Source organism: Bos javanicus, chromosome 14 (genome assembly GCF_032452875.1).
Source record: "Bos javanicus breed banteng chromosome 14, ARS-OSU_banteng_1.0, whole genome shotgun sequence".
In the NCBI taxonomy this organism is placed as follows: Eukaryota; Metazoa; Chordata; class Mammalia; order Artiodactyla; family Bovidae; genus Bos; species Bos javanicus.
The window spans coordinates 10,632,408-10,655,344 of NC_083881.1; the positions used below are offsets into that span (position 1 = coordinate 10,632,408).

A 22,937-nucleotide genomic window follows, 5' to 3' on the forward strand; every position below is an offset into this window, starting at 1 on the left:
TATTTCTAATTTGAGTAAAATCAGAAGAAAGAAATTTTTGGGTCCGGGGAGGGAGAGCGGCACAGGGAGAGGGCAGCGGGGCGCTGGGGGCGACCTGTCCGGAGGAGTCTGCTGGGGGAACCCTCGCACTCAACCCCGTTGTCCCCCAGGACCTGGGTCCCGGCCCCCCCAGTCCCCACCTGAGGCTCCGAGTGACGGGGTGACTGTCCTGAACCCCAGGCTGCGCCCCACACAGGAGCCCTCTCGGATACCCACCCGGACCACCGGGATTTCCAGCCTGGCTCATAGCCCCCGGGGGGGCGCGAAGTCTCCCACCCCTCCCTCTGACCCCTGACCCATGGGGGTGAGTCTCCGGCTTTCAACAAGGGTGCTGTGGATGTACACTAATATTAATATGCATGCTGTTTTTCTTTCATGTGATTTAAAGAATCAAATTGTTCCCAGGTTTGTAATTTTTTTTTAAACCTCAGATGCCCCCTTCTCCACCAGCCCCCCACCCACCCCCAGCTCCTCCCCAGAGACATCACTTTGAACTCTTTTTGTTGTTGTTTTTTCTCTTTTTAAGGACTATATTGAGATGTAATTCACACACAGTTCACTGCAATTCACACCCACTTCAATGTCCAATCCAGTGACTATGAGTACATTCACAGGACTGTGGAGCCATCACTGCAGTCAATCTTAGAATATTTTTATCAGCGCCCCCCCAAGAACCCCATCCCAACCACTAATGTGCTTTATGGATTTGCCTATTCTAGATATTTCAAGTAAATGAGATAATACAAGATGTGGTCTTTTGAATCTGTCCTTACTTAAATAATAAGCTTGCTCAGTTGTAGGCATTAAACGTGGACTTCCACCAGGGAAAAACAATTTAGGGCCCCCCTCCCTCTATACCTGCACGAGTCCCATCCCTCCTCTTGAGTTATAATTCTCTTTTGTTTTTTATTATTACTGTGACTCTGTAAACTCTACTCAGCTATTAATAAACTGTAGTTATTTTTTATTTCCAGGAGGATTTCGATAGTTTTTCGTCCTTTTTTCCTTTTCTTTCTATTTTCTATGTACTTATATCTAATTAAATCCAAACTCCACCAAATGCTTACATCTCCTCCTCTTGTGACCAGGTTCCAGGTATTTTATCAGTTTCATACTCCTGGAGAAATCTCTCCCAAGGCTTCCTATCACTTAGATGTACAACATCCTCTTACAACTTTCTGGAAAAGGGAACATGGACAGTTATTAAAAAAAAAAAAACTTTGGTCGAAAATATCCTTATTCTACCTTCATGATATAGACTACTAAATTGGAAATAATTTTCCACCAAATTTAGGAAGCCCTTGCTCCATTGCCTCTAGTCTGCAGTGGTTGTATTTTAATGGCATTCTCGTGTCTCATCTTTTGTAAATAACCTGTTTTTCCCTCTGGATTTTCACTTCGTCCCACAGGTTCTGAAATGTCCCTGAAATGTTGTGGTATGAGCTCCTTTTCATGTATCAATATTTGTGTTAGGCACTCAATGGGCTCTTTAAATCTTGAAGTTTGTGTCCTAATTATGGGGATTTTCTTGAATTGTTTTCTTGATGCTTCCCTGTGTGTGTGTTCTCTTTTGGGAGAAGGGGCCTGTTTTATCCAAGTGTTTGCTTTCCTAAACTGCCCTTCTAAATTTCTTTTCTCATTTTTATCCTGTGGCTTTTGGCTCTACTTTTTGGGAAATTTCCTCAACTGTATCCTCTAATTTAGAATTTCATTTCTGTGATAATAGTTTTAATTTTTAAGAGCTCTGTTTTCTCAATGTTCCTTTTAAAATTTTGTTGTTTAGTTGCTAAGTCGTGTCCAACTGTTTTGCGATGCCGCTGTCGGTAGCCTGCCAGGCTCCTCTGTCCATGGGATTTCCCAGGCAAGAAAACTGGCATGGGTTGCCATTTTCTTCTCCAGGGCATCTTCCTGTCCGAGGGGTCAAACCCAGGTTTCCTGCATTAGCAGGTGAATACTTTACTGACTGAGCCCTCAAAACCCAAGTTTTAGCTTTTCTCAAAAAAAAAAAAAAATCACAAAAAACAAAAACGGTGCCGTGGAGCCCACATTCCCGCTTGGCAATAACTAGGTAGAGCTGTGACACAGCTGTCAGGTCCAGGCAGGCCTGCATCCATCTTTCCTTCTCCAGGGAATCTTTCCAGCCTGGGAACTGAACTCGTGTCTCCTGCATTGGCAGGTGGATTCTTTACCATTGAGCCACCAGTTGCTTTTTGTTAGTTTTGGCTTCATCTGTTTCTCAGATATCTGATGATGCTTGTCGGCTCCCATTTTGGGGGAGGGGCGTCAAAAATCAGACTGGAAACTGAGCAGTGGGTGGAGCTTAGTGACTGAGCTTCACTGGCAGGCAGGCAGAAGAGTGCTCAGCTTGCTTGCATGTTAGAATCAGCTGGGGAGCTCTTGAACCTGCTCTCCCTGCAAAACAACTAAATCAGACTTGTGGGGGTGGGACCCGGCATTAGTAATTTTTAAAGCACCCCCGTTGATTTCTGTGTATACCCAACGCTGAGGACCTCTGCTGTGCCTTTCTCTGTGGAAACCGAACATCTGCATCAGTAGGACTTTCTCTTGTGCCAGGTCCCCAGGAAGAATCCTCTAGTCTCCTTCCTGGCAGAAAGGAGTCAACTGGGAAAGACTGCGCTTGTAACTCCCAGCTGGGAGAGAAGGTGAGGCGAGGGTTGACCTGGAACGTTCCATGAAAAAGAGGCTCTCTCTGGCCACTTGTGTGCCCCTCTAGTGACAGGAGAGACTTCCAGATGTATCCTTCTGTTGTCTTTTTGCTGGGTGGAAAGAGAAAAGAGAGCAATAGGCACCCAGAGTTAATTATTGTGACATAAACAAAAAAACCCAAGAACTTTTCAATACTGGGGAAAACAGCAGGAGTTAAACAAGATCTTCTGGGGAACAGGGGGAGGCTGAGGTGCCTTGCACCGCTTTACGGGCTCTGAGCCCAAGGCCACAGGTTTGTTTATTTATCTTTGTGCTGGGTCTTCGCAGCTGCGCTGGCGCCTCTCCATTTGTGGTGCTCAGGCTTCTCATTGCAGTGGCGTCTCCTGTGCCGCACGGGCTCTAGGGCCCGCGGGCTTCAGGAACTGTGGACCTTAGAGCACAGGCTCAGTGGTTGCGGCACTCGGGCTTAGTTGCCCCACAACATGTGGGATCTTCCTGCACCAGGGATCACCCATGCCTGCTGCATTGCCAGGTGGATTCCTTACCAGGGAAGTCCCCAAGTTTTACAAAATAAATCCTTCATTCTCATCTGCTTGGTTGAGACCTTGTAGGGAGGGGAGATGGGATCGGGGAGGAGAAGACGAGGCATCGCTTCTGGGAAGAGGGGCTGACCCTGAACACAAGGAAGTGTTTGGGGGGAAGCAAAGCCATATTAATGAGAAGAATAACCACACCGGTAGCCAGCTCGCCTCTTCTTCCCCAGACAAGCCGGGTGAACTCTCTAAAGGAAGCTAAGCCTCCTGAACCCCTTCCCACCACACGCTGACCCCTCTGAAGACTCTGGGTGTTCTGTGTGGAGAGACAAGCGAATGCCTCTCCTGGGTGCGAGAACCCAAGCTCCGGGCATTTAGCAAATCCGTACAAGACAGGACAGAGTCCAGGCCAACTGTGCCGGACTTCTCAGAGCCCAGGTAAGTCCTTTCTTTTTTTTCACGCCGGTAGAAACAGGCTCCAAACAGTCTTTTGTGTTGGAAGAGACACAGGTCTCAGTTCAGGTGGTATGGAAGCAAGAAAAACTTCCTACCTCCAACTTCGGGCAGAGAGGGGTTTGGACAGAGGCGCTCTGCTGGTGTTGGAAACAATTTGCACAAGGTGAGAGTTGTGATTTACGTTTTATTTGGGGGCAAAATGAGGACTGCAACCCAGGAGACATGCTTCAGATAGCTCTGAGAAACTGCTCCAAGGAGGCGAGGGAGGAGCTAGCACATACAGGAGCTTTGCGACCAAGTGCAGGTAGTCTGAACATCAGAAGATCACCATTAATTAAAGAGACCAGATATGTCAAGTTAAGGAATTTAGCGCTTTTTCTGTATATGCAAAGATGTAGTCTGGGCTCACTGAAATCCTTCCTTTCATATGCATCTCGGCTATTTGGGACCAATATCTCATGCTTTCGCATCCTGCCTGGGGACAAGCAAGATGAATAAAAAAAGGGTTACGTGGCATCTATGTAAACACTAGAGGAAAGAAAGACAGCAGCAGAATCCATTCAGGTAGAGAAGTTAAAGAAGAGCCCACAGTGTCCTTAATTATTTTGTATTGAAGTGAAATAATCTCAGTAAAACAAGACCTTAAAGATGAGAAGAAGAGACAAGACTTCAGCCAAAAGGGAGACTGCAAAGCTAAGGGACCAAATTGAATATCAGGATGACAATTTCTGAGCTAAGAAATTAGAAAAGCAATAGAATGATGATTGCAGTTGAGGGCCGACTCAGAGACACTGAGAAAATACCTGCATGATCTCAGAGAATGCAAAAGGGAAAAGGAGAGATTATAGCGCATAGACAAGGTAAAATGAATTTAGAGGACCCAGAAGACATTTGTGGGCTTCCCAGGTGGGGCTAGTGGTAAAGAACCCGCCTGCCAATGCAGGAGACGTCAGAGATGTAGGTTTGATCCCTGGGTGGGGAAGATCCCCTGGAGGAGGGCATGGCAACCCACTTCAGTATTCTTGCCTGGAGAATCCCAGGGACAGAGGAGCCTGGTGGGCTACCGTCCATGGGGTCGCAAAGAATCAGACATGACTGAGGGGATTTAGCACAGCACAAGGACATTTGGTGACTGAGAAATAGAGAATTCAGAAATAGAGAATGTATAATGTGTTTACTGATATGAGTGAATCTTCCTTAAATGAAGGAAGAACTGAACCCACAGCTCAGAAGGCAACTGTCTGAAAACTCCCAGGCTGACTGACAGACGCACAGGCATAATTGTGTGTGTTGCCAGGTGGGGGCGGGGGGGTAGTTATAAGTTTGAAACAGTTCCAGACACACAAGAACACTTCAGAATGAAAAAGAACTCTTGTTTTAAATATTTTACCACATTGCCTTGATCACATGCTTCTCTATCCATCCATCAATTCACCTTATTTTCTAATATATTTCCAAGTAAGTTACAGATGTCAGTACACTTTACCCAATGCAATTCAGAATGCTTATTCATGAGAATTCAATCTTTGCGTACATTGCTTTGAGGTAAAGTTAACATGCAATGAAATGCTCAGATCTTTAGATACTATTTGTTAAGTTTGGACAAACGCATAAACCTTTAGCAAGATACAGAGTTACAGAGTATTTCCATCACCCTAGAATGTTCCCTCCGGTCTTTATCGATCTCTGTTCACCCAAACTGGAGTGGCAGAAGGCGGGGTTCCGTGTTCCCTGAGCACAGAGGATGCTCACAGCTAGACCAGGATGCGGCCAGGCCTCTCTGGACTCAGGGCCCCTGGGGAGGGCTCAGGCCTCGGCCAGTTGCTGCAGCACAGAGAGGGACCCGTACAGGGCAGACAGGGGCTTCTTGGCCTCCAGGTCCCAAGTCCCCTTGGGGTTGTCGGGTGCCACCCTCAGGCCGCACTCCTGCAGCAGGCCAAAGGTGACAGCCAACCCCTCATCCTGCAGCGAGGCGAGGAGCTTGGGATCCAGGGTGAAGGGAATGTTCCAGGGGTACCGGAAGTTGGGCTCCAGGATGCTCTCCACCTGGAGGAAACAGGGTCAGTTGTTACAGGCCAGCCTTTGAAGTCGGGAATCAAGACCTTCTATCCTGAGAGCCAGGGCCTCTCGGGGTCATGGGAGAAGGAGAGTGATGGAGTCAAGGGGCCCAGAACTCTCATCCTATTCTGACCCGTGGTCAGGGTGAGCTTGGATATGTTTCTGAAAATTGTTGAGCTTTGGTTCTTCAGCTGCCAAATGGTGATACTAACATCGACCTTGCTAAATGGTGTTATCTGCAATTACATGTGTATCTGTGCAATGTGTGCATGTATGTGCATACATCTGTACACATATGTACTGACATATACATATATGTGGAGGAAGACAATTTGCAAATGGTAACCGTATGAGAAAAGGATGAGCCCCCAAACATGCATTCCTGTGTGGCTCTTTTAGAACAGTGGGAACCCTCTGCTGGGGTTGCCATGGAGATGGAGACCCTCCTGAGGTGGAGGGAGAGGCAGCCAGGGAGTTCCCAGTGGCCACACGGCTCTGTCCCCAGTGCCAGCAGGACCTGACGTCACCTCTCTTTCCTCAGGATCATTCTTATCCCGGTTCCCTCGCCCTCATCCCAGGACACTATCCCCTGGGGGTTGATTTCTCACCAGCTCCCGTTGCTGGGGCAGGATCCTCTTCTCCATGGACCAGGCCAGCAGCTCATGTTGGATGTCACTCAGCACTGGGGACAAGGGGACATTTGGGGAGAGACAGTATGAGGAGTCAGTGCTTTTTTCCCCACTGTGAACTAGGGAACCCCAAGAGAGGGGAACCCTGAGGCAGAGAAATAAAACCCGTTAGGCGTGAAGGTCAAGTTCCCTCCTGCTCTTGGGATGGTCTCCAGGATGCTCCGTAACACGGTCCAGACTGGAGCCTGGAATCATCCACACCCACTGATACATTGGATGGACTTGGGCCGGTCTTTCTAGGTCCTGGGCTGGTTCTATATCCTGTGGTGAATTTATCTCACTGAGCCCTTCTGACCTTGCAGAGAGGTATGATGTGAGATGAAGGTCGTTAGAAAGATTTTAGAGAGGGGTGTGCATGCGTGCTAAGTCACTTCAGTCGTATCCAACTCTTTGTGACCCTATGGACAATAGCCCTCTAGGCTCCTCTGTCCATGAGATTCTTCAGACAAGAATCCTGGAGTGGGTTGCCATGTCTTCCTCCAGGGGATCTTCCCCACCTACGTCTCTTATGTCTCTTGCGTTGGCAGGCAGGCTCTTTACCACGAGCACCACCTGGGAAGCCCCCATTAGAGAGGTGGCAGATGGCATCTAACCCCTTCCTTTCGGGTCTAGAGGCCAAATTTGTGATGTTCCCACATTTCCCTCAAGTCACTCTTACCCAGTAAGGCTTCAAGGAGGTAAATGATGCAGGGTCTTGACTCAAGCCACACATTTCTTGAGTCTTCCCGCATCTCACTTAGGAAGCTGCCTGTATGATCCCAAAGGTTCCCATCCAGCTAGAGGAGACCCGTATTAGCAGAAAGACAACAACAACAATAATAGTAATAGCAATAGATACTGTGGTACAATTCTGCCAGTATCTTTTGAGTTTACAAGTGATTAACTCAGGTAGGAGGGGAAGGGCTCTTCACCTCCCCCAGGAGGTTCCAAGCAGCTGCAGCACGTGGGCTGCAAGCCCTGGACCTGGTCACTGGGCTGGGCCAGTGTCTGGGGTCCCCTCCTCAGCCCTCCTTCCCCAGGTAGCTCAGTCGTCGACCTCCTAAACTTGCCCCTTCACAACTCTGATTGGCCTTAGGGAGAATGGGACCCCCTTCTCACCATGTCTGTGAGGTCCTGCAGAGCCCCTTGGTCCTTGAGCTTGGCCAGGATGGTATGGAAAAGAGCATCTCGAATGTCCCTGGGGAGCTCAGCCACTGCCTCCATTTCCCTAGAAACCTCGTTTTGTAGGGACTTGAAATCTGTCCTCAGCATCAACATCAACCAGAAAGTGGGAAACAATTCTTTGATTAGAAGGTTTGTGGTATGATAAGCTGGGCACCTCCATCCCATTTATCTGCCAACCAAAAGCATTTCTGCGGACAGCATGTTTGAACTCTGAGGATGGAGCTGTCATAATAGTCTAGAAAGGTGGGCAGTCCTAGTGCTGAGAAGGGGCCAGTGGGGGAAGGGGTGGGGGGAGTAGAAGGCTGGGAGGAGAGAAGGAGATTCTGGAAAGAGGTCACAGAAAGTGGAAGAAAATGACCAAGCACTCAGTTCTGGGTCATGTCTAGAACAACATGGATTCTCGTGATGGGCTCTAGCGGTGAGAATCCCAGGTGCTCTGGGCCCAGTTCCCACATGTGTTGAGTGGGATGTTTTGCGGATTACATGAGTTTACTAAGTAAAATGCTTGGCGGGGGGGTAGCACCTGTCACGCATAGATTATCGATCTCATCGTGTAACTGCCTGTATCATCTGTGACCACAGACACAATCAAGGCATGGTGTTGGGGATTGTCTGCTTCTCCTAGGAGACTTCAGGTGGCCTCCAGATGGTCTGCTAAGAGGAAGCAGTCCAGTGAGGCAGGAATTTCTGGCTGTATTCCCACTGCTCAGAATAATGCCTGTTGCTCGAATAGTTTTCAGCAAGGGTTTGTTGTGTGCATGCATGCATCCGTGAGTGAATGAATGAATGAGTGGGGCTGTACAAAGCATCAGCGGGAAGTAGAGCTCAGATTTGTAAGTTGCGTGCACATCACCTTTTGGGCACTTAGCTTTGCAGTTTTCCACCCAGGAAGCCCCAGGTTTCTTCATAAATACTGACCTCGGGAAATGGGTTCCTGTATTCTTCCTGGAAAGAGTCACAAGGGATCATCTCCCTTTCTCATCCCCCAGGTTTACTCTTGAGATGTTTTGGAGGGTCCTGCCCTCCAAACACCTCCTCCCTTTTGTTTAACCTCTTCCTCCCCCCATTCCAGCCCATCCCTCCACCTCCTTGGCCTTCCCAGACCCTTCCCATTCCACAGAAACTAGGGCCAGGCCCCGGGGCAGTGGCAGCAAAGGCAGGGGCCATCTGCTCTGCTCTCCAGACGTGTATGTGCCATTAGGACCCCACCCCAATCCCAGCAAACACACACTCACCAATTGGGAGGATGGGACGTCTTTTGGTGCCTAGAAGGGAAATTTAATTTCCCATCCAAGAGTTAGTCTGTGAGGACACTCGGTTTCCCTGAACTTCTGCCCCTTACTTCCCTGAACCCCCTGCTTTCTGTCCACCCCTTCCCCTTGCCCAGGGCACCAGAGCCAGCGCCACGGGTAGGCTGTAAGGTCATCCACTCACCCATCGCTGATTGCCTCTGCAATTTGCCTGGAAAGATAAGCAAAAGGGCGCATTCTCCAAGAGTTAACCTCCCCTCCCCCAAGACACACACACAAACACCCCCCCCCCCCGCCCCATTACCCCATTCAAAGGAGAAAAGTGGCTTTCTCTGTGGCTGCAAAGGTCTATGGCTTGTGAAAGACAGAAAAGATAGCAGGCTATGGAGGAAGGAGGGTAGTTTCCCTCTGGGTCTGCCTTGCAGATTAACACCTGGGCTAAACACCTTGCACTGCTCTTATTAGCATCCAGAGAGGGTCAGGGCTCAGCAGGGCCTGGGGGCTTGGCAGAGAACCTGCCCTGCTGAGGAACTCACCTTTGGAAAAGGCTTTCCGCTTGTTGTCATCTGAGATGGAAAGAATTTCTGGATGGGGAAGAAGGCAGGTCAGGAGAGCCCAGGTTATTCCTGGTGGAGGGGTCTGATCCCACTTTCCCGGCTCTAAAATGACTTGCTCACCTGGTGACATCAGCAGCCCCTGCCGTTTAACTGGAAGAAGAAACAGATGTGTTCACTCAGGTGCCTTTTCTCCCTTCCCGTCCCTTCTCCCTCCTCCTCCCAGCCTCTCTAACTCCTCCCTGTCCCCCCTTATTTCTCACCTCTCAGCTGACACAATGCCTGGAGACAGGAAACCTTGGCAAGTACCGCCCCCCACCAACTTCCCCCTCCCCAGGACTCTGCTTCAGGATTCAGAAGAGAGAGGTGGCTGTCTCTGGGGCCAAGGGGCCTGTGGCAGGGGAAGAAACGAGGAGGTGGTGGAGGACCTGGCTGGAGGGGTCTTTCCTGTGGGACTGAGTGCCTTGCAGGGCTTCTGCAGCATCCAGCCCCAGGTCTAGACAGAGACCCCGCCCAACTCAGGAACTCACTTTCTGGGAAGGTTTTCTGCTTGTCGTCATCTGAGATGAGAAGAATGGCTGCAAGGGAAAGAAGCCAGGTCAGGAGAGCCCAGGTTATTCCTGCTGGGTCCTTTCACACGTCTGCACCCGTAGACCTCTCCCTTCGCCCTCCGGCCTGAATGGTGCAGAGAGGCCCTGCACGCCCCCTCGTGGTCAGGGCACGACTTGCAGGCAGGGCTGTAACACTCTCCTGAGTCCCGCTGACTTCGGTTCCCACGGGCTAACACTTAGAAAACATATTTTTGAAAATGAGGCTTCTTCTCATCCCCTCCTAAATAAATAACACTTTGTCATTCCCCATGCTCGTTAATAACACTACCATCTCCTGATGCCCTCTGCACAGTCTCTGGTCTCTTTCTAAATTAGCCGTGAATCCCATCTTTGTCTCTACTCTCAGTAGGACTGGCCCTTTTTCTGGAAGCTGAGGTCCTCTGACCCCATGAGACTGGAGAGCTCAGTTCTTTTCTACTGCTATCGACAGGCGGTGACTGATGCCAGGACCTGGCCTTGATGAGATGTTACAGTCAGGGTGCTATAGGTGTGTGTGTGTGCGCGTGTGTGTGTGTGTTGAGGGCGCCCTCTCTCCTTGGACCTCAGCTGTGTCAGGACGGCCTCTAGCTGGGTCTCAGCATTTGGGAGGGGAGAGAGGGGACGCCAAGCACACTGAGCTGTGTTCGCAGTGCTCACTGTTCCTCCTGGGTGTGTGGTTGCTGTTTGATGACACTGGTTCACAGATGTCGAGTCAGAACCCAAAGCGACGGTGTGTGTATTGGGGGCTGTGCATTTTGAGGCTAGTGAGGGAAAGACGTATTAATAGATGAATTCCTGTGTTCCTTTGTTGGGGCTTCCCTGGTCGCTCAGATGGTAGAGAATCCGCCTGCAGTGTGGGAGACCCGGGTTCAATCCCTGCGTTGGGAAGATCCCCTGGAGGAGGAAATGGCCTTACATCTGCAGTTCTGTTTATGACGAGCCACTGTGTTATGAGCTTTGCCTGGGCTTACAGGGCTCTGAGGCTCCCCCAGGTGAGCTGCCAAGAGCGGCAGGGCCTTGAATGCAGGGTAGGGATCAGGGCTGCTCTTTGCCTGGTGCTAAGGACACCCTGCATTGGGCCCCCGCTGTGTCCATCTCTGCGTGGGACACTGCCTCTGAATCTCCGTGTGGTCATAGTTCGGTCTTGCGGGCTTGGAGGTGGCTGTGGGAGGCTGAGAAGTTGTGCTCCTCCCCTCCCCCGGCAGGGAGGGAAGCCAGGGTGGCCTCTGGGTGGTCTCCCACTGCCCCCACCCCTTTCAGTCCCTGCTCACCTCGGCCATCCTCCCGGAACACCAGCTGCTGCTTCTTATAGGCCATCACGGTGCCCTGGGGCACAGTCATTGTCCTCTTCCTCACTTTGAGACCCGATCCCTCTGCTGTGCTCTGGGGAGAGAAGCCAGGCAATACGGTCATGTGTGCATGAGCTTCTAGAAGCTCACGAGCCGAGGACCCAGCAGCCTCCTACCCTCCCACTCCCCATCCTGGTCCTGATTTCCAGTTACCCATTTTTTTTTTTTAAATCTTCTTTGGTCAAGTATTTACCTTCATGTCTCTCAATGTCATGCTTTTATTGCATGTATTTGGGCGCCCTGTGGACCAGTCAAGCTAACACATAAAACTAACCGTTACGTGGAGTTATTCCTGTATTCTAGGAGACCTGAACGACGATGAACATATATCCTCATATGACCTGGATGAGTGGGATGGTGGGGGGCTGGGAGGGAGGCTTGTGAGGGAGGGGATATATGTGTACATGGCCAATCCAGTTCACTGTACAGCAGAAACTAACACAACAATGTAAAGCAATTACACGCCAGTAAAAAAATGTATCATCATAAGTTCTTTGTAGATGCTATTATTTTAATTATTTTGGATCAGGGAGCTGTTCCTCAGAAACACACACAATGTCCTCAGGCAGCCTCATGAGTCACTGGCTGTCCAGAATCAGCTCTGTGCTTTGATCCCCCAGGATGCCTCCTACCCTTGAGTTCCTGAGAGAGTCCAGTGTAGACCGATGCCACGGGGGGCTCTGACGTATCGAAACACAGGTGGTACCAATGCCACGGGGGGCTCTGACATATCGAAACACAGGTGGTACCAGGCAACACGGATGCGTCCGTGAACCAGGGTGAGAAGCAAGCTGTTTTAACAGCATCTCAGCCCAGGAGCTGATATTTAGAAGCTTGCTGGGCCCTGTGAGAGTCGTTCTATGTGAAAGGATGCTGGGTTTTCTCCTGTTCTCTCAGAGTCCAGGTGCCCAGCCCAAGCAGACAGAGACCCAAAGCTGAGCATCAAAATGTCCTTCAGATTGGAGTCATGTTTTATTTATTTCAGGATTCTTTGGAATCAAATGATGCAGGTGGGATCTGGCCTCCCCCAGGACAAATTAACCGATTTGGGGAAAGTTAGTTCATATTTCAGGTTATTTTTTTTTCCCCTTTTTAGTTCCTAAATCTCTTACATGAGGACAACTTACACACAGTATGTTGCATAGAAAACATGTTATAACACACATGCAATTTCTTTATCTCCGCGAATCCTAGCTGATATTGCATACATATTTGATATATTACTTTGTCTAAATCAATTTAAAAGATTATAATTGGCCATCGTGAGTGAGTTGTGTACATCATATGTGCTTGAATGTATTTGAATCTATAAACTTTCTGCTTCAGGTATCACAGTATTTAGGGTGTTTTAACTGACAAAGTTTTGTTTTGTGTTAATGATTCCTTGGGCTTCTCAGGTGGCTCAGTGATAAAGAACCCGCCTGCAATGCAAGAAACACAGATTTGATCCCTGACTGGATTGGGAAGATCCCTTGGAGAAGGAAATGGTGACCCACTCCAGTATTCTTGCCTGAGAAATCTTATGGACAGAGGAGCCTGGCGGGCTACAGTCCATAGATCTCAGAGCCGGACATGAGTTGGCGACTAGACAATAATTCCTTGTTTTCTCTAGCAAACCACACAAGAATATAGTACAGTGACTACACTTTAGTAATTTCAAGGGTCTATCATTTGCCCAAAACAAAATATAATCTCAAATAATTAAATCTATTGCCCATTTTACCACTATGGAATAATCCCATGTACTGAAATACTAAAGGGAGGATGTTAGATGGACTCTCAGGTCAGGGGTCAGGCTTCCTCAGCACATGAGAAGTGGGGAGTAATGACCCCACTCACCCCACCCCCTGAAAGCAGGTCCTAAGAGGGCCCAGAGACCCTGGGAAGGGACGCTGGGCTGGCTGTGCTCTTGGGGCCCGACCCCACTTCAGGACAACACGGTACCTTGGCATAAAAACTCCAAGGGGTAGAGAATGTGCCCGTGGCATTCACACTGCTGCTGTCCTGAAGGACGGTTCCGTTGACCAGTTTCACAGCCTCTGTCACCACATACAGGTTGTCCCCTCTGGTCCGGCACTCCTGCAGAAATGACGGCTCTTGATCCAACACTTTCCTAGGGGACATAAAGGAGGAGGAGGGTCAGAGTGCCAAAGAGACGGCTTCTCAGGTCTCTCCTCTCCTTAGGACCTGAAGGCTGCAGAGCCTGTGTGGAGCCCTAACGGTGGGAAGGTACTGGCTTATAGGCTAAGAGGGATGTCTCTGGTATGCATGATGGAGAGGCCCCCTTTTCTTATGGAGGGATGGGTGTGAGAGTATGCAAGCCATCTTCTTAAGGCTTTCCAAAATTATGTTATTTCTTTTAGAGGGCAGTTTATAGATCTCCAGCTGTAGGGCCTCTGACCAGAAGATCCAGAAGTAGACAAGTCTAGACGGTGGAGAACAGTCCTTAGGAGATCCTGTTGTCAAACCTGGGGACCTCCACACCCATCCTTGTCCAGAGACATAGTCAGGGTGCGATGTGGAGCACACAGATAAAGTATGATGATGCTGGGAGGATTTTAGATGATTTTTTTTCTTGACTAGTATGGGTGGGTGTTTATGGATTGAACATCCTTGGTAGGTGGGTAGGCCTGGCTTGAAGATGTAAGTTTGGGTGGGAGATGTGAGCGGTGTGAAGTCCTGAAGACAAATTTCATCTCCATTTCATTTCTGAGACTCATCTCTGATTCCACTCAAGGCCCCTGCTAGGGTTGGTGCCCTGGATACCAGCCATGTCGAAGACTGAGAAACTCTTAGATTGCTTTTCGGTGGAGGGGGTCACTGAGGATCCAGGGCTGAGCTTTCCCATGGCCCTTGGAGTGCAGTTCAAGCCACTTATTTTTCAGTTGCTAAGTCATGTCTGACTCTTTGAGATCCCATGATCTACAGCTTGCCAGGCTCTTCTATACTCCGCTGTCTCCCGGAGTCTGTTCAAATTCTTGTCCATTGAGTCGGTGATGCTCTCTAACCATCTCATCCTCTGCCGCCCCCTTTTCCTTCTGCCTTCAATCTTTCCCAGCATCAGGGTCTTTTCCAATGAGCTGGCTCTTGGCATCAGGTGGTCAAAATATTGCAGCTTCAGCAAGAGTCCTTCTGATGAATATTCACGGTTGATTTCCTTTAGGATTGACTGGTTTGATCTCCTTGTAGTCAAAGAGACTTGCAAGAGTCTTCTCTAGCATGACAATTCAAAAGCATCAATTCTTCGGCAGTCAGCCTTCTTTATGGCCCAACTCTTACATCCATATGTGACTACTGGAAAACCAAAGCTTTGACTAGATAAACTTTTTCAGCAGTGACGTCTCTGCTTTTGAATATACTGTCTAGGTTTGTCGTTGCTTTCCTTCTAAGAAGCAGTCATCTTTTAATTTCATGGCTGCAGTCACTGTCCTCAGTGATTTTGGAGCCCAGGAAAATAAAATCTGTCTCTGTTTCCATTTTCCCCCCTTCTTTTTGCCATGAAGTGATAGGATCGGATGTCATGATCTTAGTTTTTTTTTTTTTTTTAATGTTGAGTTTCAAGTCAGCTTTTTCACTCTGCTCTCAAGCTGCTTATCTGGTGTCTAAGGGCTGTGTTATCCGATATCTACTTACTTCCTGAGCCTCATTTTCTTTCACCTTCATCTTGGTTGGCTAAGCTGCAGCCTCCCCCCTCCAACATCTTGACAATACCCACCTCTGCCCTGCCTCATTGCCTTTAACCCCTCTTCTGGATCCCTTTCATCCCGCTCTTGCTTGCTTCTTTTATTCTTTAGGTCTGAACTCAGCCCCTCCGAGGCCTAAACAGACCACCCTCCCTCCAGGCATTCTCTGTTACTTCTTCCGGTCTTACCTTCAGAGCCCCCATCACAAACTGTGATTACCTTTGTAGCTGAAACGCGTTGCAGCCTCCACATCCCATTTATTAAAAACCTAACTGCCTTCTTATATTTAAAGCTTTGATCTCAGACTTACTTATCTTACTTGAAACTAGCTGATACAATTTACTCTAGGAATTTTCTCTTTATTCATCAAGGAGAAAAATGGTTTTTATTTTCTTAGCTCCAGAAACCCAGATATTTTCCTGCAAGACAGTCTTTGCAGATGCTATTTCCAGTTAGGGCTGGCAAGACACAAGGAAGACAGATATTGGGCAATGCCCTGTCAAAGTGACTTCTGTTGAGTTTCTAGTTGCTTCCTTAACATGGGCTCCCACCTTTGTTGCCTTCATAAAAATCTATTTAAACTGGCATCTCAGTTTTTAAAAGGTGTAAAGACTTAAGTTTTTTGTTAAGTTCTTAGAGATTCATTGGCTATCCATCTTTGCCTATACGCATGGAGGTAAATTAAATCACCGGACACTTGCAGAGTTTAATTAAACAGTCTCAGAGTCTTTGTCTCATTTAAATAAATATTTTATTAATTTATTTTTTATTGATTATTTCCTCACTCCCTGTCCTTTGCCTGTCTACACTAATTAAAAGTGGCTTTCAGTTCAGTTCAGTCTCTCAGTCGTGTCCGACTCTTTGTGACCCCATGAACCGCACCATGGAGTCCATCACCAACTCCCGGAGTTCATTCAAACTCATGTCCATTGAGTCGGTGATGCCATCTAACCATCTCATCCTCTGTCATCCCTTTCTCCTCCTGCCTTCAATCTTTCCCAACATCAGGGTCTTTTCCAAAGAGTCAACTCTTTGCATCAGGTGGCCAAAATATTGGAGTTTCAGCTTTAACATCAGTCCTTCCTATGAACACCCAGGACTGATTTCCTCTAGGATGGACTGGTTGGATCTTCTTGCAGTCCAAGGGACTCTCAAGAGCCTTCTAAGCATCAATTCTTCAGTGCTCAGTTTTCTTTATAGTCCAACTCTCACATCCATACATGACCACTGGAAAAACCATAGCCTTGACTAGACTGACCTTTGTTGGCAAAGTAATGTCTCTGCTTTTTAATATGCTGTCTAGATTGGTCATAACTTTTCTTCCAAGGACTAAGTGTCTTTTGATTTCATGGCTGCAGTCACCATCTGCAGTGATTTTGGAGCCCCCAAAAATAAAGTCTGACATAGTTTCTGCTGTTTCCCCATCTATTTCCCATGAAGTGATGGGACCAGATGCCATGATCTTAGTTTTCTGAGTGTTGAGCTTTAAGCCAACTTTTTCGCTCTCGTCTTTCACTTTCATCAAGAGGCTTTTTAGTTCCTCTTCACTTTCTGCCATAAGGGTGGTGTCATCTGCATATCTGAGGTTATTGATATTTCTCCCGGCAATCTTGATTCCAGTTTGTGTTTCTTCCAGTCCAGCGTTTCTCATGATGTACTCTGCATATAAGTTTAATAAGCAGGGTGACAATATACAGGCTTGATGTACTCCTTTTCCTATTTGGAACCAGTCTGTTGTTCCATGTCCAGTTCTAACTGTTGCTTCCTGACCTGCATACAGGTTTCTCAAGATAGGGCAGAGATATTTATATCGTGTTATTATTCAATGCCCAGCACATAATAATAGCACAGTAATGGGTAACTACTGTTTTAATAAGTGTGTATAAGATAATGACTATTAGTTGCATGAATGAATGAATGCATGAATATCTAAGAAGAGCAGCATGATATGGGAGGTCATTTTCTTCATTCTAAACCTCAGCAACAAGCTCTGCTAGATGCCTCCTTGCCCACGAGGAGAGCCCTTGGGGCTCCCTGACCCGTTTTTCCTCTCCCCTGGCCTCACCTCTTCTGGAGTTCTTCCCAGTCCCATGGTGAGATGGTAACAGACTGAACCTCCAGGGAGCTTTCACAGGACTGGGTAGCCGTCCCTGACACACTCACTTCTAGCCCAGCAGTCACATCCACCTCAGCTGCCCCCTTCCAGACCGTTTTGTCAATGAAGATGAATTTTTTTGTTAGTACAGGCTCTGGGGATAGAAAAAATGACCTTAGTTTTAGCCAAGAATTCACTCTGGAACAGCTGGTGTAGGAAATAGAATAACTAAGTCCTCTTTTTATCCTAATCCTCTTTAAAAAAAAAAATATATATATATATATAGTGTGAATTTTTATTTACTTAGCCACTCCCCATCAGGGATTGAACTCGAGTTCTCTGCAGTGGAAGTGCAGAGTCTTAACCACTGGGCCACCAGGGAAGTCCCTACGCCATCCCTCTTACTCATGTAAATCTCAGTTAAAGTTTTAAACGTAAATTACTGCTGAGGACACGCAATCCATCTCCCCAGGGGCTGGACAGCAAGGGACGATGTCCTGATTCCAAGAAGGGATGAAGTCACTTGCACGCAGGTCCAGGAGAGCCCGAGCATCCTCTCTCCAGGCACTGCGTCAGCCCCATGGGGCAGCACACCGAGCAGAAAATGTTTGGGGTTTAGAGCCAGGCAGACCTGATTTGGATTCCAGTTCTACCAGTTCCCACAAGGCATTTTGTAAGTTTCAATTTGAAAGTGAAAGGGAAGTCGCTCAGTCACGTCTGACTCTTTGCAACCCCATGGACTGTAGCCTACCTGGTTCCTCCGTCCATGGGATTTTCCATGGCAAGAGTAGTGGAGTGGGGTGCCATTGCCTTCTCCAGGGGATCTTTCCCACCCAGGGATCGAAACCCGGTCTCCCCTATTGCAGGGAGCCGGTTTTACCGGGGAAGTAAGTTTCAATTTATTCTTATGCAAATGGAGCTATTAATCCCAACTTGAGAGGCTGCTGTAAGGATTCAGTGTGCTAAAAAACGTGCCTGGGTCCAGATAATTAGATTCTCAAAGAAGCGTGGCTCCTTGCCCTGTGCCTTGAGGCAGGCTGCTTTGGTATCTACCTGTGCAGGTGTCTTATGGGTTTCTTGGGTGCTCGACTGTGAGCACCCTTATGTCTCACTCCTCACCTCCCTCACCCCTGGTTGACATTACCTGGGACTGAAGGGCTTGGCTCCAGGATGTCGGTGAGGGTGTGGTCAACTGGAACATCAGGTTGTTCCCAGAACTGAGAGAGGGTCCTCCTCTTCTTCCGCAGTAGCTTCAGCTGACAGAATTTGTGGGCACTCAGCGGGTTTTGGACGGGCCTGAAGTCTTTGTCGCCAAGTTCTTTGACCAAATTCTTGCTAGTATGCTCAAACAGGGAGGGCATGATGCTAGGAGCACAGAGAGGAGCACACAGTTCATTTGGGAGAAAAGGGGCAACCTCTGATAGATCCTTGATGTTTGAACGGACATGATAGGAGATGAATTTAGGTCTTAAACCAGGCACAGAAGGGCAACTACTACAAAATCTTACTTGTATGTGAATTTTAAATAGCTAAACTCGCGGAAGAAGCAGAGAGTATGATGGTGCCCAGGCGTTGTGCGGGGAAATGGAGTGATATTGGTCAAAGTGTTCATAGTTTCAGTTATACTGGATGGAAAAAACATGGAGATCTAATGTACAGAATGGTGACTATATAGTTAACACTATTGTATTGTATACTTGAAATATGCTGAGCTCGTATCTTAAGTGTTCTCATCACACACGCACAAGAGGGAGTATGTGAGGTGGTCAAAGTAGAAAGTATTAGGTGCTCAGTCGTGTCTGACTCTTTGCGACCCCATGGCTTGTAGCCCACCAGGCTCCTCTGTCCATGGAATTCTCCAGGCAAGAGTACTGGAGTGGGTTGCCATTCCCTTCTCCAGGGGATCTTCCCAATCCAGGCACGAACCTGGGTCTCCTGCATCGCAGGCAGATTCTTTATTGTGAGTCACCAAGGAAGCCCATGTGAGGTGGTGGATATGTTTATTAGCTTTATTATGGTGACCATTTTACATTGTATATACGTATATCAAAATATCAAGTTATAAACCTTAAATATATAGAATTTTTGTCATTTATACCTCAATAGATCTGAACAAAGGATTAGACAGATTAATAAAAAAGCACAAAAAGGAAGTAAATCCCAGGCAATAATGTAGATTGGAGCTCAGAGCCAAGAACTGCCCTGGAGATCCAAATGTTTGAATTATCTGTGTGTAAGTGGTAACTGAAACCATTTACCACTTCCTGGTATAGTACTTACTTACCACTTACTAGCAGTGTAGTAAGGATGTGTGTGTGCATGCTCAGTTGTGTCTGACTCTTTGTGACCCCACGGATTGTATGTAGCCCACCAGGCTCCTCTGTCCATGGGATTCTCCAGGCAAGAATACTGGAGTGGGTTGCCTTGCCCTCCTCCAGGGGATCTTCCTGACCCAGAGGCAGAACCCGAGTCTCCTGCATTGCCAGGCAGATTCTTAACTGTTCAGCCACTAGGGAAGCCCAGTAATGATGCAGACATGAATAAACAGTTAATAGTTGGGTAGGCAAAAATGTGAAGTGCATGTTTCAGACCACATCAAATGAGAGCAATTCAGTGCTCTCTCTTGGGGAAATAGGAACAAGATTTTCCACTTATATAGAATTCACTTTTGAACACTCATTGAGTGTTGAATAAAGACAGAATTTTCAACAATTCAAATAAAATCCCTGATGTGACTTTCCGTTTTGTCTAGTGTGGGCCCTGGAAGGGCTCAATGGACAACAGAGAAACATAAGAACGAAAAGGATTCTCTCAGCCTGGGCCTGGATAAAGATGTATCAGAGATATATCCCTGAGCCTTACATGCTTGGAGATTGTTATCAGGAGTTCTCCTTTACTAATGAGAACTTTAGAGGAAGCAGTACCTTCTCTAGGGGTCACATTGTGCTGTGCTGAGTCACTTAGTCGTGTCCGACTCTTTGTGACCCCATGGACTGTAACCCGCCAGGCTCCTCTGTCCATGGGATTCTCCAGGCAAGAATACTGGAGGGGAGTTGCCATACCCTCCCCCAGGGGGTCTTCCCAACCCAGAGATCGAACCCAGGTCTCCCGCATTGCAGGCGGATTCCTTACCATCTGAAAAACCCGAACAAATGCACCTCTGTTCATTTCAGAAATCTACCCTGAACATTTCTGTCTCTGGCCAGAATATAATATCTTCTCTTCTTGTTCATCCCGAGTCTCCAGTTAGAACTTACCAGACTGTGTATTGTTTTGCCTTGTAGAAAATATTCCAGTTGAGTAGGGTCCCTTCAGACCTCCTGATGTCAAGCAGAGTTTGACAAACTTCAGAGAGTAGATACACGTGACTCTATTCACTATTTTGTCTCCACCAGTAAGTCTCTGACTCAATTTCCAATGCAAAATCCTAGAAAGACAAGCATACGATGGGCCCTCTTCTCTTCCAGGAGACCAGGGCCAGAGCTGAATTCTGGATCATGGAATCTTACCTTCTTAAGTCCTTATCAGCCAAAAGTCTGTGAAGTAGAATCGGGCAATGCTTGGTTCTATATTTATTAGGCTGTCTTGGAGCAGATTGGACAGAAATGTTGGGAAGCAATGCTCTTTTCCTGGCACAAAGAGAACTGGTTCAACAGGTCTTTGATTTACGCGTTTATTAGTCTTTGTGGCTGTAGTAACACACCTGGCTCACATTTTATCTTAAGTGTGCTGTGTGTAAACTGCAATCCTGGATCAGCGAGGAAGGGCCAAGAGTAAGCATGCTGATTTACTCAAGATTTCAGAGGGGGACGAGGTGGGGTAGGGGCATTGCACAACACAGGTTAGTTTCTTGAAAATTCTCCATTAGTCATCTTTTCAGCTTAGACTTTTCAGAGGTTTTCATGGCGATCTTTCCTCTCAGGCCCTCCTTCCTCCCCCTGACTCTGTTTCTCCTCTCCTGGTCAAGGTCTTGCATGTTTCTGCCATTTCGCTTCTTGGTCTCTGCTCTTTCACACATTCTCTCTTCCCTTTCTTTTCCAGGGCAACCTGAGCTTCTCAAAGCCCTCCCTCCCTGAGCTACTCAGTCAGCACACAGCTGCTACATGCCAGCTACAATTTCTAGTCTCTGGGTCTACATTTTCTTACATACTGTCTGGACTCCAGTCTTAGGGGTACAGAGGTTAGTAAGACAGAGTGCCTGACTCCAAACACTTACCTTTACTGTGGGGGAGACAGACAATACCCATTTTAAGACTGGCGAAGTAAAGAAGATGGAGAATAAGTGTGTCCTCACAAGGGCACTGAGAGTACGTCTGTGGATGAGTGCGTGTGTGGTTTATGCTGAGTTTGCAGGCCGGCTCCCCTCTGTTTGCCGGGATTCACAGTCCCTCCATCTCGCCTTCTTGACTCTTCAACATCTACTTTTCCTTAACATCCTCTGCTTACCTCACTCCTTTGCCAGGATCGCCCAAACAACCCAGCTTGGAGTTACCTTTCTGATGCATACGTCGCACTTTCCCGATTCTTTCCGAGTGTCACATTTAAGAAGCCAGGGTGGGCACTTAGCCAAACCCCTCTTTTTGTCGCTGTTGGTTCTGCCTTCACAGTAGGCCTGGACCTGAAACAGGAGGGAAGGGGGCAGGGCACAGCCTTGAAAGAACGACATAGCCATAGGACATGACATGAACTGGTGAGAACCAACTAGGTCCAAGGAGGTGGAAGAGACTGCTGCTAGCTTCAGTACATGCTCCTTGTAGGGGATCAGCAAGGTAAACGACGCACCCACAGGTGCCATGGTAGTTCCAGGTCCGATCATCAAAGGTCAGCCAGTGGGCGGTGGACAATTCCTGGAAATCCCCAGCCTTTCCTCCCAAACAGTTGGACTACTTCTCCCACTCATTAGCCTACAAAACTACCCACTGACACGAGATGGCCCACACTGCGAGCGGCCTGTGCTCCCCCCTTAATCTACGTCTTACCTGTCATCTGTTTCTCACTGGCTTCTTCCTCAGGAACCTGAGCTTGAGTCCTGAGGCCAGACGTGTGATCTCAGTTAAAAGACCACAGACTCAAGTCCCAGTCTGGGATGCACGGGTTCCGATCTGCTCTCTTAATATCAGTTTCTGTGCTGAACTCTGGCCTGGTGACCATCACCTCTCGCCTGCATCCACGTAATCCTTTCCCAACGTGACTTCCTACTTTGGCCCTTTCCGTGTCTGTTGTCAACACAGCAACCACAGGCATCTTCTCAAAAGATGCAGCGATTTTATTTTACTCTTTATTTTACTCTTGAGCTCAAGCCCTTCCATAGCTGCCAATCCTACTTCAAGTCCAAACCAAGTCGTACGAATGACTAAGCGTAGGCTGCACCAACTTGTTCTCACTCTGATGAATCCTCACACTTGCTCTTCCACTTTCACGCCAAGTATTTCTTCCTTTAGAGTCTTTGCACTTGCTTATTCCTTTGCCTGGACTACCTCCCCCTGCAATGTCTGTACGGTCCACTTCCCATCTTATAACCCTTTAAGTCTTTGTTCAAAAGTCCCTTCTCAGTGAGGCCTTCCGGGTCAAATTGCCAAGACCACCGTCACCCCTCCCGCTGCTCATTGATGTCTACCGTTCCTAGCCCTTTATCTGGCCCTGCAGTGGATGATAATTCTGAGCCTCCCTTGGGACTTCAGAGCACCCATGGGTGGGTTCAGGAGATACAAAGGCTGTCCAGTTGGCCCCAAATGGAGGTCAGTGTTCAGCAGGGCCCGCGGTCTGGGCAGAGAACCCCCCAGCCCTGAAACTCGCTTCTCTACAAAGGT

General features: G+C 47.9%; 1 protein-coding gene and 1 long non-coding RNA gene across 2 annotated transcripts in view; one reads left to right on the forward strand and one right to left on the reverse strand.

Moving 5' to 3' along the window:
* The first annotated feature begins 312 nt into the window (after window positions 1–312).
* The window catches only part of LOC133260338 (uncharacterized), a 591,714-nt gene continuing 569,089 nt past the window's right edge, over window positions 313–22,937 (forward strand). The window contains exon 1 of the long non-coding RNA XR_009740759.1: window positions 313–3,677. This is a non-coding gene — a long non-coding RNA (uncharacterized LOC133260338). The remainder of the gene's footprint in view (window positions 3,678–22,937) is intronic.
* GSDMC (gasdermin C) lies at window positions 5,055–20,766 on the reverse strand. Its single transcript, XM_061438602.1, has 16 exons — window positions 20,637–20,766; window positions 20,385–20,554; window positions 18,272–18,492; window positions 17,098–17,281; window positions 13,294–13,462; window positions 11,272–11,383; window positions 9,941–9,988; window positions 9,534–9,563; window positions 9,393–9,440; window positions 9,041–9,067; window positions 8,842–8,871; window positions 8,525–8,551; window positions 7,541–7,680; window positions 7,101–7,218; window positions 6,362–6,435; window positions 5,055–5,741 (listed from the first exon to the last, which is right to left on the reverse strand). Exons 3-16 carry the CDS (start codon window positions 18,486–18,488, stop codon window positions 5,502–5,504), a joined length of 1,464 nt encoding a protein of 487 aa, XP_061294586.1. The 5' UTR covers window positions 18,489–18,492; window positions 20,385–20,554; window positions 20,637–20,766; the 3' UTR covers window positions 5,055–5,501.